The 18,165-nt window shown below is 34.3% G+C and overlaps 1 protein-coding gene across 1 annotated transcript; it reads right to left on the bottom strand.

Annotated features, from left to right (window-relative positions):
* Window positions 1-9,884: 9,884 nt before the first annotated feature.
* Window positions 9,885-10,820, bottom strand: LOC122103895 (olfactory receptor 2M4). The gene has a single exon (XM_042674581.1). It carries the CDS (start codon window positions 10,818-10,820, stop codon window positions 9,885-9,887), a length of 936 nt encoding a protein of 311 aa, XP_042530515.1.
* Window positions 10,821-18,165: the final 7,345 nt, after the last annotated feature.

Below are 18,165 nucleotides of genomic sequence, written 5' to 3' on the forward strand. Positions count from 1 at the left end.
TGTTCAACTCGGCCAAACTCATTAAAAGTTTTCTGTCTCAATCCCAGAAGCATGATTTAATGAGTCCCTGAACAGTTCTATTCCAGTTAAAGCCTTTGTCCTCACATGATTTATGCAGTAACATATTTTCCATGGATCATTACCTTCTTGTCTTTGTTCGTGAATACACTGATACCCAATGGTATGAAGGACAAAAAATGAACTAACATCTTTGTTTCTCTAGGCTTCTAAACAGTCAGATGTGTCCATATATGATTATTAGTCTTGTTAATGTTCTCTGGAGGAAAAGACATCATAATTCTCCCAACCACTCTAAAATAAATACAAATAAAAATACTTAAACATTATAAATATCATAAGAATAAATCCAATAACATAAGTAATAGTGATAAAAAGAGGTCATTTACTAAATCAACATCTGATGTAAAGATTTCTACTGATTTGATTTCCGAGATATCCTCCACATGTTTTCCCTCATTTACAATAATTAGTATATGTCTAGGATAATCTTATCAGATGAGCAGAAAAGCTCAAAACCTATGTACATATGGCCATATAAGATGATGCTAAGTGTAATAAACCCCAATATATGGACACAAGAGGTCTTTGTTTGTTGTTGTTGTTTTAATATACTATGTGATTTTTGTTTCCTTGTGTGTTCTTCCCCATAGGATATATCCCCTGTTGTCACAGTACTTGATTTTGGTACCCTGCATCTTGTATATATGTTTATCTAATTTGGGGTGATAAAGGGGAGTAACAAAATGATGAAACAAGGACACAAGATGACCCATTGCAACAATGATACCCACAAGACAGTATATTGGAAATGAACTTTACAGTTTCAGGGGTTAGGAGTGTAGGAGGTGGGGAGGGAAGGGATAGTGGAAGAACAACAAGGAAAGGAAGGGGTAACAATGCTCGACAAGTACTGTAATCATTGCCTTACTCATGTAACTGAAACCCCTCTGTACTCATTGCCTTACTCATGTAACTGAAACCTCTCTGTACTCATTGCCTTACTCATGTAACTGAAACCCCTCTGTACAGCATCATTACAGTAAAATAAAATTTAAAAAAAGAAATGTATGGCCTTTGCAGATAAACCAATAAATCAACAAGGATAAACTTGGAACTAGCATGGATAATCTACTTAGGTAAGCACGATAAAAAAGTAATTTAAAGAAATTCTAGTGGTCATCATTACTAAAGTAAAATAAATGAATTATAATTATATATTAAAAAAGCAACATATTCAAGTAACTATTATTTGGGATAAATAATCAATATTTGAAAGTAGTAGTAGAAGTCATGAAAACAAGTATACAATTGTTATTTTTAGTTCCCTGAACTTACACAATAGTTTTATTAAAAATACTTTATTTGAATTTCAATTTAATAAAATTCAACATACTCATATGTTTTAAACAGTCAAATACATAACCAAAAAAATTTTCCCTTATTTGAAATACCCATTTGCAAAATTGGATTATTTTTAATAGTGTTTAAAAAGAAATGCACTCATTACCTTACTTTTATAACTGTACTGCCTTATCAACACCTGTACAATAAATAAATAAAATAAATAATAAAAAGAAAATCAAAGAAAATGAATATTCATTTATAATTTAGAATAACTTTTTCTGAAAATGATACAAAGACATTTTCTAAGCTGAACTGCCCAAATCATTTATATTAAATTGAAATGTAACATAGATTGAAACACAACACCAAATTCATCGATATCAACAAGGGATCTTGCAGAGAATTTATGCACTTTTATTAGAATTAGATTGTTGATGGCATGTTAAAATCAAAATGAATGAAATTATTGACTAATATCACATTTATGATTCATAGATACCTGGATGGCATAATTTTTATTTTTATTATTGTAAAGGTGATATATAGAATGTTACAAGTACGTAAGTCAGGTAATGAGTACATTTCTTTCTGAGCAGTGTTACCTCTTCACTTGTTTTCTCCCAGATTTTCCCTCCTGTCCTCCACAAGTTATGTTGCTCATTTTCAACCTAGTGTCTACTGCATATGATCTCTGAATTTGTTCATCCTTTGTCCCATCTTTTCTGTGTTGCCTTACCCTCCCCAAAACAGATAACTTACTCACAAGACAAAGGTAAAGAAAACAAAAACAATGACAAAAGAGAAAAAAAAGCAAAATAACAACAAAATTCTTGTTTTCATTTCTTGGAGCACATTTAGATAAATATCATTTTGTATACTCGTGCACATAACTATTGATCCTTTGTGATCCTTTAATAAGAATATGACCCAGCAATTCCAGATGTGGGCATTTAACTAATAGACCACAAACAAGGGAACACTAAAGCTATCAGCACAACCAGGTTCATTGCAGAATTATTTACTCTAGCCAACATATGGAATCAAACCATATGTCCCTTAGCAGAAAAATGGACCAAGAAATTGTGGTATATATAAACAATGGAATTCTATGCTTCCATCAGAAAGAATAATATTGTACCATTCAAAAAGAAAAGGAAAGACTAAGAAAAAATTATATCAAGCAAAGTAAAGTAGGCCCAAAGAAAAATGTTGCATGGTTTCTCTGATTGTTCTAATTAGAATGTCTCTATAAATCTACAAATAAACACACTGGATGACAAAAAAAATGAAAAAAAATACACTTGGACATTACGAATTATACAGAACTCTATACATTCATACAGTGAGATCAAAGGCATAAACTTTTATGTTGGCTTCAGATAGTTCTGGTTTTTATACAGGGAGATTTGGCTAATGATAGATAAATCAAACTTCCTTTTGATTTATCGCAATATTTCTTCTATATTTAAGATTTTAACTAACTTCTGCAAAAATAAAATACAACTTTGTTAAACTTTTCCTTGACTCAGCCAAGACATAGGATTTTTTAAAAAACTAATATATTGTACATTTTAATTAATTTAAGAAGATTCAATGACTAAAAATCACAGCATTTCAAGTATAAATGCTATTCATTCAATAACTCAACAACTGCATTTGAAATATTCATAGTCTTCTGAAAACTGAGCATAGATTAAAGCCACATTTGCTATGATAAACTAATTTTTACTTTCAGCAGAAGTTTCTTTTGTTTGTTTGCTTTTGTTCTTCTTTTTGTCGGTCATGGGGCTTTAATTCTGAGCCTGGGCACTGTCCCTGAGCAACTCAGCTCAAGGCTAGCACTCTACCACGTGATTCACCACTTCCAGTTTTCTGGTCTTTAATTGGAGATGAGTCTCACCTACTTTCCTGCCTGAGCTGACTTTGAACTGCTATCATCAAATCTCAGCCTCCTGAGTAGCTAGGGTTACAGGAATGAGCCACTGGTGCCCAGCAGCAGAAGGTACTTTTGAAAAATAATTCACCAATGCTTTTGATTAAAAAAGACATATATTTTACATAGATTTACTTATACCTTAATTTAAAAGTATATAGATTTAACTAAGAATTATGATGAGAGTAAGTACAACTGTGACTTGCTTTGTCTATATAAAATTATTCAAAGATGCATATTGTATTATTTCACAGATGCATGTAACTTCATAAGTATTAATGAAGCTGAATACTAAGTACTGATATTTATTTATGAGAGAAGAACACATTTCACATTCAGGAACCAAAGCATTTCAGTAATATCGTATAAGCTTCCTAGGTCTGCCATAGTAAGCTTCCATTGTTTATAGAGCCGTGATGTAGAATAAGTCAGAAAAGGAATTGGTATACAAGTAGCTACCAAGAAGAAACAGAATTTCTTGGAATCATTTCTTATCATTCCCCTATATCTTAGTACAGCTTCTCAGGAGAAATGGAGTCTTTTTTGTACAAACTCCACTCCATAGATTAGGGACTTTATAGTGTGCTCTTCTAGGTTTATCTTCTTTCCACTCAAGGCACTGGGCTTAAATGTTGAAAGGTATTTTATATAGAAGAAATGGGGAAAAAGGCAAGTCTGGACTTATTATATTTACTTTCTATGAACTAATATAGTAGCTATGGGTTGCTATAATGGATTTTCTTTTCTTTTGTTTTTCAACTGTGAAAATACCGGACAGAGGGGTTACAATTGGTGAGCAAGGTAATGAGTACATTTCTTGTCAAACATTGTTGCCTCCTCCTTTGTTTCCCTTTCCCATTGGTTCCCATCTCCCTACCCCCCCACACACCAAAATTGTAGAGTTCAATTTTCAACATAACGTCTTGTACATCTCATTGTTGCATATATTGGATTTTATAATTTAGATTTGTAAGATTTGCTATAGTTTACAAACTGTGCCTATGTTACAGTATTGATTTTGATGTAATGATAGCTGAGCCTCTGAGAGTTGTTTCAGTGACATCTATGAAACATCCTCATGGTGGTAATTCTTACATGTCTAAGACTCAATACGAAGATCATGCTAACACAAAAGTATGACCACCCATGTTAAATTCATTAACTGAAGAAAATAAACAAGTATCAGTGGGTTCATCCCAAGCTAGTTTGAAACTCAATCATTACTTGGCTTCATATGACAACCAAACTTAAGGACTATAATTATGCTGATCTCATAATAATGCTTATCTCTAAACATTAATGCAAACTATAGCCCTAAGGGATCTGAAGTGATATATATTTACCTTCTCACAGTGTACAACAATTCAAATACACATTTATAAAGAATCTAGGAGTAATCATTTTTGTATCCACTTTCTTTCATGTAGCAGGGGCCTTTTGCCCAGGATTGATGAACTAGGAAGAGTCATAATTAATAAGCTTTGTTATGAAAAAGAATCCATTTCCAGAAAGTGGGCAAGATATTTCAAACTTTGTCAAAATACTTGGTTTTAGCCTCCAAACTATTAGATTATTACTTCATTGGGCAAGCTTATTTATACTTATTATAATAATGTAGTAATTATAATTATGTATAAGAATTGACATTATATCTGATCTCTTTATAGTTTATATTTCTAAGTGTTTTGTTTCCTATTCTTTTTCACCCTTTTGTACCAAATTTGTGAAGAGAAGTTAGTTGAGAAATTTGTATTATTAACTTAATTTCTACTTTCAGCTTTGCAGATATACTTCATTTTTGTATTTCATGTGTTTGCTATATGGTTTAAAATATTTAAGCTATGATTTTATTTTTACTTTTTGAAGTCAATATTGTTTTCTTTGATAGTCCTGGGGCTTAAACTCAGGGCTTAGGCTTGCACTCTACCACTTGAGCCACAGCGCCACTCATAGTTTTTGTGAATGGTTTATTGGAGATAAGTGTCTCACGAACTTCCCTGTGCAGGCTGGCTTTGAACCATAATCCTCAGATCTCAGTAGCCAGGATTTCACAGACATGAGCCAGTACTGCCCAGCCATCAGTAAATTTTTTATTTAATCATTTTCACATGTTGTGATTCCTTCACTGACCATCAAAGTGTCGTGGACAGCCCTTTCTGAAAGAACCAAGTTGCAACATTTCTTGGGAGGCTGAGATCTGAGGATCCGTTGCTATTTCCAATTGATCAACACAAAGGCAAAGGCGGAATTCAAGTGGCAAAGCTCCAGGTCCAGGGTTCAACCTCTAGTTCTAGACCAGTACACACACACACAAAGAACTGATCAGTAGTATGTTCACAAAAAATTAAAATTAAAATTAAAAAAAAAAGAACTGATCAGCCTTGCCACCAATCCTTTTTTTTTTTTTTTTGGTCGGTCGTGGGGTTTGAACTCTGGGCTTGAGTGCTTTCCTGGAGCTCTTCAGTTCAAGGCGAGCACTCTACCACTTAAGCCATAGCACCACTTCCGGTTTTTCTAGTGATTATTGAAGATAAGAGTTTCACAGTCTTTCTGCACAGGCTGGCTTTGAACAGCAATCCTCAGATCTCAGCCTCCTGAGTGGCTAAGATTACAAGTGTGAGTCACCGGCACCAGGCTTATGCCACTAATCTTTAATTAGGGATTCTTTTTTTTTTTTATTGTGAAAATACCATACAGAGGGGTTACGATTACATGGGAGAGGTGATGAGTGCATTTCTTATTAAGCATTGTTGCCTCCTCCTTTGTTTCCCCTTCCCATCCTTTCCCATCCTCCCCCCACCACCTCCCCTTCTCGCCCCCCTCTGCCAAAGTTGTAAAGTTCGTTTTCGACATAATGACTTGTACATCTCATTGTTGCAATGGGTCCACCTGTATCCCTATGTAAACAATTTGTTTTTTCCTTTCCCCTCCACAAATTATACCAGCATCAAATACAGTGAAGACAGGGGTTATACTGTGGGGGAGGGACATACAAAGCAACAAAGAAATCACCTTATAAATATGTTAGAAACAATCACATGAAAGAAAAAAAAACATTTGAATACATATCTTGGGGTTCATTTCACCTAACATCAACTTATCTGACCTTTTCTGCTTGTCTCAGACATATACTAGCTATTACAAATAAGGGAAACCATGGGACCTATGTTTCTTTGGGCCTGGCTTACTTCACTTAATATAATTTTTTCCAAGTCTTTCCATTTCCTAACAAATGGGCAATGTCATTCTTTCTGATGGAGGCATAGAATTCCATTGTGTATATATACCACCTTTTCTTGATCCATTCATCTACTGAGGGGCATCTGGGTTGGTTCCATATCTTAGCTATGGTAAATAATGCTGTAATAAACATAGTTGTACTGGTAGCTTTAGTATGGTCTTGTTTGTGATCAGTTGGGTAAAAGCCCAAAAGTGGGATTGCTGGGTCATAGGGGAGCTCTATGTGGAAAGTAATATGGAGGTTCCTCAATAATTAGGGATTGTTTTATCACCACTATGGAAGTACTGATGACAATTTCAAAGTTCTACACCTGTGAATGCAAGGACTTTCAAAATGAGGTGCATGAAATTTGACATACCCTTAACCCCAGTGTACAAACTATTAAATTCCAGGTATAATAATGCTCATTATAGTAATTTTCATTGTCCTGTACATATGTCAGTATTTAACATATGACATTGGGCAGAGGATGTGACAGGAAAATCATTAGCTTAAAGCCAGTTAGGTTAACTATTGAAACCCTGTCTCTTAAAAAGTAATTAACTTATTTACTTATTATTCTATCTCACCCCAAAAGTTTGGATTGTCAAATTATCATTATTACAAACACAAGTGTTAATTTGCTTCTGTGGATTTTCAGAAAGACTATAATTGAGCTGCTCCAGATCAGCTGAACTGTAAGTTGATTTTTGAATAAAACACTTTTCAGAAGGTACAAAACCCTTCCAACAAATAGAAGTATTTTCTTTTTATAAAATATACTGTGAGGGGGTGGGGGGAGAATGGGAAGGGATGGGAAGGGGAAACAAAGGAGGAGGCTACAATGCTTGATAAGAAATGTACTCATTATCTTGCCCATGTAATTGTGACCCTTCTGTACAGTATTTTCACAATAAAAAATGAAAAAAATAAAGTATTCTGTGATATGCAATACAAACATTAGGGTCTATTATTATTAGTCATGTTTTAGGCAACTATTTTTAGAGTAATTAAAGTGAATCAACTGTATATATATTTTCCCTCTTTCAGAAGTGTTTTGATTAATTAAGTACAACAGAATATACATGCTCTCTCAGCTATCTCCAAGATGATTACTGTAGCACAAAGCCATGTGTCTTAGGCAGGTTATTACAAGTTAGTAAACACTTGACTAAGCTATGGTATATCCAGGAACATATTTTTATCTCTTAATCGCAAAAGTCCTCTTAATCAGAAATAATTCAAGAACTTTACCTAGTATACTTCTTCGTGATATAATCTGACTCCTCTTAAATCCATTAGGTCTATAATATATGATTAGGTAACAAAGTGCTAGCTGCATAGGTATTGAACCTGTGGCACAGTAAAGGAACCATACTCCAAATAGTTACAGTATAGTTGCCAGAATTTACTAATCAAAGCTGTTAAAGTTAAAACTCACTCAGAATTTGTTCTTGGATGTGCCTTAATTTTAGTAAAACAGAGATCTCATAATAATGAAATTCAGGCAACATGCCTATTTCTCCACCATTTGTGTGAGGGCTCCACTCTTTCTTAATCAGAACATTTACATTGGATTGGTAATTTAAACTTTTTTGAGCATTATTATTTATTCTAAGTGTTGAGTTTTGTACTGTCAAGGATAGGATGCACACAAAGAGCTCCACTAGAACCTGTATGTAGGTTTCACATGATAGTTAATCATAACTTTCATTTTTTCCAGAGCATCAATCAACTTAGTAATAAGTATCTTACTCCAGTTACAGGGAGTATTTTCCACTCATTTAAAAACTGACACTTTACATCAGCTAATTCATTTCTTTATAGTTTTTATTATCCATTACACTATTTTAAAAACTGCACTTTTAATTTATACCCAGGACCTCCCAAGTTGCACAAATAGACCAGGATGAGATCCTCAAAAATGCCTATCTCTCAATGTGGAAGTCATATAAACAAATATATGTATATATGAATATATACCGGGCCATATAAATACATACACAAACATATTAACTAAAATGTGGTATATTTACAGAAGGATTCCAATGATCTAACAATTAGCTTGCAGTTTAAAAAAATAACAGGAAGTTGAAATTTATGGTGTCAAGGATGGTGGCTCAGGTCAAGAGGAGGAGGATAGACCAATGAAGAGAGGAAGTGCGGTTGCTATCATAGCATTCAATGGATCTATGTGAATATAAACTTACTAAAAGTAGAAAGTTAGAGAAATAATGTATTAATAAACTATGAGATATAATATAAAAATATTTGCATTCAGTAACCATTCAAAAAGTTAATGAATATGTAATATAAAAGGAAAGTGACTCTGAGGGATGAGAATCCCAGGAAAACTTTTAACTGGCTGCCATTAGAAACCTAATGAGTAACAATGAAAAAGCACAATTGATTTTCATTCAGATAATATGTAAATGAGACAGATATATAGCAAACAACCCTAAAATAAAACAGCTACATTGACAGGATACTGAAATAAATATTTTCTTGTCAAAACCATAAAAACACAGGAAATAAAAGGAACAATAAAGTTTCTTTTTATTTCATTTATTTAACTTTTTAAATTAGTTGTGCAAATGTGTTTCAATTTATGAAGAGAGTCAAGTAGAAAAGATATAAGATTAAAATGCAATAACTTACTGTAATCTATTATCCACAAATAAACAAAAAGTTATATCATTTGGCTTTTGAATTATTTTGTGGGATACAAAGAAAATGGGGGTTGTTTGGGAGATCTTCAGAAAGGGAGAAAGAAGGGAAAAGTTAGTAGTGAGTGGAGAGGTGCTAGCATCAACATAATGGAATCCACCAAACACATTTGGAGCAAGCAAAAGACTGTAGGGGCTGGGGGCGTAGTGATAGAAATATAAATGAAGAAGTGAAATTGTTCTAAGTGAATTCTACCCAAATATGAAAGCAATGAAAGCCTCATCATGTTATAAATTTATGCCAACTCAAAATAAAAATAACATAGTACTGAGTTTTGGAAAAACTTGAAAACATGTATGGATAATTAATTCATGAATATACGTTTCTCCAAAACCAGAGTCAACTTCAAGTCTCATTCTTAAATAATGTAGACAACTTTTAGACTTCTCCTTGGATTGAAAGGCAAATATCCTGAAGTCAACTACCAGTCATGAGTAACAACTGAACAGATATTTATAAAAGAGAAGCAGTCTCTTGACAAGTCCAAATTGAGAACAATTGTTGCATAATAGCTAATAAATATATTCAACATTAGAGAAAATGATTGGAAAAGGCAAGCTATCTAGCATAGAATAATGACAATGATTTCCATTTATTTGAAGGACTTTTGAAAAGGAAAACACTTGGGTTTTTATGAAGTTAATTTAACTTTCCTTTCCTCAAAACTTTCTTAAGTGCCATGGATACCTCTTTGTTGCGCAAGCTGTAGATGAGGGGGTTCAACATGGGAGTGAGGATGGTGTAGAAAGCTGATACCATCTTGTCCTGATCTGGGGTATGGCTAGAGGCTGGTCTCATGTACATGAACATGGCAGCACCATAGTAGAGTCCAACCACAGACAGATGGGAGGAACAGGTAGTGAAGGCTTTGCGGCGACTCTCCCCAGAGCTCATGTGGATGACAGCCTGGAGAACACGGGAGTAAGAAATGATGACAACTGAAACTGGAAAGACCAGCATCACCACACAGCAGATGAATAGCAGCTGTTCAAACGCAGATGTGTCTGTGCAGGATAGAGGCAAAAGGGCAGCAACATCACAGAAAAAGTGGTGGATTTCCAAAGTGCTGCAGTAAGAAAATGACAGGGCAAAGGCAAGAACAAGGATGCCATCAAGAGAACCCAGGGTCCAAGAAGCGATAGTCATGAGCACACAGAGTTTCTGGTTCATGAGGATGGTGTACCTGAGAGGGTGACAGATAGCTACGTAACGATCATAAGCCATGACAGCCAATAGGAAGCATTCAGCTCCAAGCAGGCTGACATAGAAGAATATCTGGGTGCCACATGCTGCCAGCGAGATGGAATTGCGGCCAGATAGGTAGTTGAAGGCCATCTTGGGTACAGTGGTGGAGATGAGCATGAGATCCATGAAGGAGAGTTGACTGAGGAGGAAGTACATGGGAGTGTGGAGCTGTCTGTCCAGGTAGATGAGTAGAACCATGACCAGATTCCCCAGGAGGGCTACTGTGAAGATGCCCAGGACCAGGGAGAAGAGGAAGGTGTGGGTTGGGCTGTGATTGAAGATCCCCAGCAGGATAAAGATGGAGTTGAAACTCTGATTTCTCCACAACATCCTGGGTATATCTGCTTATCTAGAAGTTTCAAATAAAGAGTATAAAATGTATTATTTCAGTTTCTAGCACATATTCTGGCAAGGGGCTCTACTGGGCAGTTAAAAATGATCAGTATGACATCCTCACCGAACTTTAATCCAAATAAGGCATGTGATTCATCAGAGTTTTTATGTGTTTTTCTTCATTCCCCCTACCTGAAGTCTAACTTCAGTAAGCTATTCTTTGCAGGACTGAAGTTATTGAGAGCTTTTACCTGTATAGCACATATACTCATGTAACTGTAACCCCTCCATACACCATTTTTACAATGAAAAAGGTACAAAAAAAGAGCTAAGAGGGAAAATAATTTACTTTTGTAAAATAAAATTTACAACAATATCTTGGGACTGGACTTTTTATCTCCCTTTGGTTGAAAACGTCTCCAGTTTGGTAGTTGCCATAAGAGCAAAATTTCTGTTCTTGAATTTTACTTTGCATCTTATTCTAGGCCCAGTGAAAGCAGGCCAATGGACTGTCTTCCTGGAGACAATGTGTATAATTGAATTTAGAGAAGAAATAAACATCCTATTTATAACATTTCTCTGTCAAACTAGGACAGAATTGTGTCATATATCTAAGAACATATAATATTAAAACAATCTTGTCGGGGGGGACAGAAGATTTACTGTTCTTTTGAGAATAATTTTCATTTTTCTGATTTAATATGGGGAGGGAAATTGAAGCTGTTTCTCATTTATTTCCTAGATTATTATGTATGTTTGAGAAATTGATTTTTCTTGATACAGGAAAATATTAGATTGGAATAAACATCTCAAAGTCAAAAATGATGCTTCCTATCTTTAATGTATTGTGTTGAGGACAGACACTTTTTCACTATTGTAAGTGAATGAATGTCTGTGCTAAACAGTTGGAGCAAAGACAGGGGAACCCAGGATGCATTTTTGTGTGCTTTTTCACAGAACTCTGTGGAAAATGAACCTGAACTGAGACACTAATTCAGTTCATATATTATACATACTTCAATCTTGAGTCTAATGAAGTGAAGATCAAAGAACTATTTTGTACTATTTTTAATGTAGAATGTTATAAAAATGATATTGCATTGAGAAGAAAATTCTTCAACACATCAATTTGTGAAATCCCCTTTGCACAATTACTCAAGGACAAAGGAAAGAGAAGAAAATCAGATGTTCAACATATGATGACTGCACAGATAATATTTTCAGTCATGGACCCCTTAAAGAGAATACCTGCATACAGAATAAAATACAGATTAGGAACATTGGGTGGAAAATTTTTGTTGGAAATATAATCAACAATCAATTCTTTGTAAAATGTAACCAGTTGCTGTCTATAATGCATAGTTTTACTATGCCTGTAAAACATCACAATACCTAGACATTTCCCAAACTAAATATGCTACATTTTAGAACCATATAACATCAGCAAGTCATACACAACTTATGTTTATGAGTATAACAGTACATATCTAAGAGTTATAATCTCACTCAAGATTGTCAAAATAACCAGTATTTTCTAAATTTTTATACCAGGGTCTCACTCTGTATAACTTATTTGTCTGAAACTCACAATTGCTGCTTCCAAAGTGCTGGGGTAACACATTTATCAACATGACTGTGCTGTTTCTATCATTTTCCGAACAGCATTATGAGTCACAGTGCCATCTTCATTTAAAAATTCCCACACAGTTATAAATATTTCGATTGTCCCGTATGTTTTTATATTGATAACTTGTGGAAATTTAAGGAGAATATCAAGGAACATGATAAAAGGAATTTAAGAATAGAAGTTACTGAATGGAAAATTGTTTATAGAAGTGGTAAGCTATGAACTCCAAGACATGGACACCAGAGGTTTTCCTTTGCTGTCATTGTTTTTAATGTACTATGTGTTTTTTTGGTTTCTTTTGTATGTTCTTCCCTAGTATATATGATTATTTGAATTAGGGAAGAGAAGGAGGACAACAGAATGGGGAGACAAAAGGCAAGGGAAGAACCAATGTAACAGCGACATACACAAGACAAAACGTTGGTAATGATCTGTACAGCATGGCGGGGGTTGGAAGAAGGAAACTAGGAGAAAAAAATGAGGGAAGGCTAACAAGTTTGACAAGAAATGTACTTATTACCTTGCTTATTTAACTGTAACCCTTCTGTATATTACCTTGACAATGAAAAAATTAGATAATAACAAAGCATTGAGTACTGAAAGGCTGCCATTAGAGCTCTTGGACTATCACTAGATTTTGGACAAGAAAAATATAAATCATAAAGCTATATGACCGAACAGAGTATGGGAAAGGGTGCAGTACATAGAGTTCGGCCATTCCCTAGCTTTATGATTTTGACCAAACTGGAGATCCATTTATTTCAACCTTAGTTTTTCATTACTTCATCTTGATATCATTGATTTCCAGAATTTTATTAAGAAGTGTATTTGATGAATAATTAGAAATGTAAACAAATAAAGCTATTCACTATGTTGTTGCAAGGTGAAATTATCACTTACCTTGTACTTTGTAACCTAAAACTTTACATTAGACAGATTTGAAGATTTTTCAAGTTGAGAAATTCTCAATTCCATTTTAAAGTGGTAAAAGTGCTACTTGATATGTGATAGTTTCTGTGATGTTATTTTGAGATATAGACGTAATATATACCTCATATATAAAAAGATATTTGTTTATCATAAGTGATTTAATAACTAATTCAACAAAATAATTTTATTATTAAAGATAACTTGCCTCTTTTTTCTCCTTTTCATTTTGAAGGATTTAAGATTTGAAAAGAGCTTCAGCATTCACTAGATGTTATGCCCAAGATTAGTCTATGCAAATCATCTCCAATATTCAGGCTGAAAAATCTTCATACTTGTACAACCATGTACCATACTCTAAAATCCTTTTCATGGGTCTTACCTTTTTCTACACCCTCCCCAATCATATACAGTAAGCAGAAATGATACATTTTTGAAGAAGGGTGACAGACTTGCTCTACTCACATGATGTGGGTAATTCACCAAAGAAACCCTTGGTTCTTGGTTCTCTGGAAAATGCCACTCACTCTCTGACTTTAAACCACATTACAACATTTCCTGCTGTGTTATGTAGAGAATAAAGGGCTTCTTAGCCAGAAGGATCCACACTTCTGAAGATCATTCCATCTTTATGGTCTAATGGACTTTAGATCCTTCCCTCCACAGAGACTGCAGTCCCTCAGCTTCAATTACCAAATGTTGTTCTGTCTTTCAGAACCTCTCATAGGAAACAACATTTGCATGATCCCCAGACTCTGGTTGTTTCTGTTTATATAATTTTTATTTTTTTATCTGCTCTAAAAGTATAATTTATGATTGTTTAAGTTTTAGAACATAAATGTTGTTCATTATGAACATCAAATAAAATAGTATAGGAATATTTATTGCAAAGTAAACTGAGAACTGAATGTATCAACTTGTCATTTCCTGTCAATACTTAGACATCTCTCCATATGTCATATCAGATGCTTAGGCTGAAGTAACTATGGATATACTCACAAAAAATAAATGTAGTTGAACATAAGTATAACAGTTAACATGGGTACAAAGACTCAGAAGTGCTTTTTCTGTTTCCTTAACCTTACTAATTTTCTGTAAATTCACTATGGTAATTACGAAAACCCATCTTCAGATCTAGTTTTCCTTTTTCTTTCTCCAAAACCTTTCATTTGCCTAAAGGAATGGCATTTCCTAAAAGTATGGACCAATATCAGTATGCTCCTTTATAATGAGTCCCTTCATGAATGTGAGACCAAACATTCCTGAAGAGGCTTTGTGACTTGCATTTTAACTGATCGGTGTTATTTCTCACAGATAATATGATCTTTTTAAATCCACCACCCTATATGTGTTTTCCTCGTTGGATTCTCATCCTCTCACTGTCCTACAAGCTACACTCTCCAGGAGCTTGCCCTGACTGGATTTGGGTTAAGTGTGTCCACTGTACATTCACACAACCCAGGTGAAAACATTTAAAACATACACCTGGCTTTTGACTGTGTTTTTGCTCCTATTTCATTTACATCATTAAAAATAGCTGCAGTCACTATGGAGCACTTGGAATCTAAGTAATTCTGGTTGCGTATAAAAGCAAATTTATAAATATTGATAGAATTTAACAAAATCTGATTAATGAAAGAGCTAAAATTTCTGAATAATTTCACTGTGTTGAGTTCATATAACAGCTTTTAGTTTCAAATTCTATTTGTAATATAAATTTGTTTTATACTAGAGAATTTTTTTCCTTTACCCAATATAGCATTACATTTCTAACTAGGCATTGAGCATTAACTGAGGATATATTTTGTGATACGCTTTGCCTTATTCACCGCATACGTAGTATATTGTTACATCCCTATGGAATATTATGATCTAGTAATATTCCTTTGATAATAATTTGTATTGGATCCTCAGTCCTTTCCTCTACATAATACAGGGAATAATTGATTGCACATGGTACATTGAATGTTCGTGTGATTTACTTCACATGTAAAAAACTAAGCTAAGGAGAAATAGACACAGAGAAAAGGGAAGTTATCGATGAGAAGGCAATTTTTGCTTATAGTTCATTTTCCATTTAGTATACACCACCAGGTTTATGCAACAAATTTCCTGAGAGGATAGTGGAAGTAAATGTCTGATGGGACACATCATTCTCTAGTCCAGGTGTTATCCACCAAGGTGAATTCCCATATCCAGAAAAATTAATGCATCTCTGGTTTCCTTGAGGAAATTAGTGTCACCATTACACATGTAAAAAATGCAAGCAGAACATCAGTAACCCACACCTGTAATCCTAAATACTCGGGAGACTGTGATTCAAAGCTTTAGTGTGAGTAGAAAATTATATGAAAATCCATTTTCAACTAACCAGCGAAGTGCTAGGTAGAGATGTGGCTTAAGTGGTAAAGCACACGAATAAGCAAGCCAAGTGGTGGTAGTATACCTATGAGATTAAGACAATACTAGTGACAAGAAAAGGAAAGAGGACATAGAGGAAGAGGAGAAGGAAGAGGAGAAGAAGGAGTAGAGGAGTAAAAGGAGAAAGAGGAGGAAGAGGGAGGAAGATTCAAGTTAGTGATAATTGTAACACACCACTAACTTAGTTTGTGAATTTCAGCTGAACTAACATTAATATATACTGCATTAGGATGGTTAAATCCAATTAGACCTGCTGTCTCAGATGTCTTTGTTTCAATCATAGACCTGGTCATTTGGAAGATTTATATTAACTTAGTTTCAATTTTTCTACTTTTTGCCATAATATTATCCGAGGAAATATTCATTGTCTTTATATTCCTTAACTTGTTATACTAAGCAATGTGTCGAATGCTTTGATGCTGATTTGTCCTATGGTGCAGGATATAGCCAAAACTTCAAAACTTCAAATGCTACTGTATTACTGTTTCAAATAAACACACGACAATAACTCCACAAAATTTGAAGACTGAGCAAATTTGAAAGACTAAGAGTAAAGATTACAGTGGCCTAAAAGATAATGTTGTCTGTCCTCTAAAATGAAAACAAAAGTAATATGGAAATAAGAAAGGGTAAAGCTCTAGTTTTCACAGACATAATCAGACTTCACAGTTTTTTTTTACATGATGAATGTCCAGAAAGCTTTGAAAGTAGAGTAAAGTAAGGGTGAGGGTGAAGTTTCAGGATCTCTGAAGTGTAAATGTTGCCATTGGTTATTTTTGCGGGTCCACGTGAAGGATGTTGCTTTCACACAGTTTTCTCCATGTTAAAACAGAAATCTAACATTTTAGAGTACAGTAGAAGCAGTGTCTGATTTATAGTCAGGTTTCATTCACTGTTTTCTTAAATAAAATTCAAACCAGATAGATAGGTAGATAGATAGATAGACAGATAGATAGATAGATAGATAGATAGATAGATAGATAGATAGATAGATAGACAGACAGATAGATATTGAGATATTGTAACGGTGATGTACAGAGGGGTTATAGATACAGAAGACGTAAGTCCGGTAATGAGTACATTTCTTTTTGGAGCAGTGTCACCCTTTCCTTCACTCACTCCCAGTTTTTTCCTCCCATTCATTCACAAGTCAAATGCTCTTTGAATTAAAATTAAACATCAAGAGAAAATAGGTGAAGCCTCTGAGAAGAGGGGAAATGGCAATTTTATTTTGGGGAACTTGTTCCAATTTTTCTATTACCTCTTATTTCATTTTTATAGCATTCAGACATTAAAAAAATCATTAGGGGAGGGTATGAGATTTAGCATAAGCAACCCACTAAAGAGCAAAGACAAAATGAAATTTAGCTCTAAACAGATAGACCATTACTGCGTTTGTATTCAGTGGGCTTTGTAAATTTTTAGTCAAAAACCATCAAAAACTAGATTTACTCAATAATCTGAAATTTGACTTCTAGAGTCTTTCATGGTAATTCACAGAAGCTAGATCTAGTCATTGAGGAAAGTGCCTGAGTTTTGAGACTTGCCAAAAGGATCATTTCATGGTTAGGAAGCTTTACATACATTTCACAAGTACAAAGAAAAAAATATGAAAGAGGAAAAGGAGAGTGGGGGACAATATCTTATTTTCAAGAGGAAATGTCACTTCCGAGGCTTTAATTTGTATTTTTTCTATGCTTTCTACATAAACTTAAAATTCATTTGGAAAAACCTTTCAATAATGACCATACCTCTAATGGCTAGAACTTTGTCTAGTATATCTATCTATCTATGTGTGTGTGTGTGTGTGTGTGTGTGTGTGTGTGTGTGTGTCTGTGTGTCTGTGTGTGTGTCTGTGTGTGAATGAGTGAATGACAGTGAGTTGGATTTGGTTTGAGGTCTGACAAGCTGTTCATGCTTCTGAACGGGAAGGCCTATGTGTGTGCAGGGCAACATTCTTTCATCAAGTGTCTACACAGTAGTGTACTACTTAACAGTAGTATGCATGGCTCTAAAGTGGTTTCTGCAATGAATATGTCCCATACATATATGTCGAGGTGTGTATGTGTGCGTGTGTGTGTGTATGTGTGTGTATGAGAGAGAGAGAGAGAGAGAAGAGAGAAAGATAGCATTTCTTTAATATAAATTAATGAACTGGTTTATATATGCATATATATTCATTGTATCTTCTTGGATTGTTGTCCTCTATGTCAATATATAATGACCATTTTTTGTTTCTTCTAATTTTAGAGTATAATTCATATTAAATAATTGTCTACACTTTCACTTCTGATCTATGCACCTTTGTGCCTATGAAGTATATTTCTTGAAGATAAAAATATGATTTTTTAATGCAAATAAGTCAGT

Source organism: Dipodomys spectabilis, unplaced genomic scaffold (assembly GCF_019054845.1).
Source record: "Dipodomys spectabilis isolate Male_0828 unplaced genomic scaffold, ASM1905484v1 ptg000019l, whole genome shotgun sequence".
Taxonomy (NCBI): Eukaryota; Metazoa; Chordata; class Mammalia; order Rodentia; family Heteromyidae; genus Dipodomys; species Dipodomys spectabilis.

Excerpts from the sequence above, each read along its gene's own strand:
- LOC122103895 (XM_042674581.1), bottom strand. The coding sequence starts at position 10,820 with ATGTTGTGGAGAAATCAGAGTTTCAACTCCATCTTTATCCTGCTGGGG.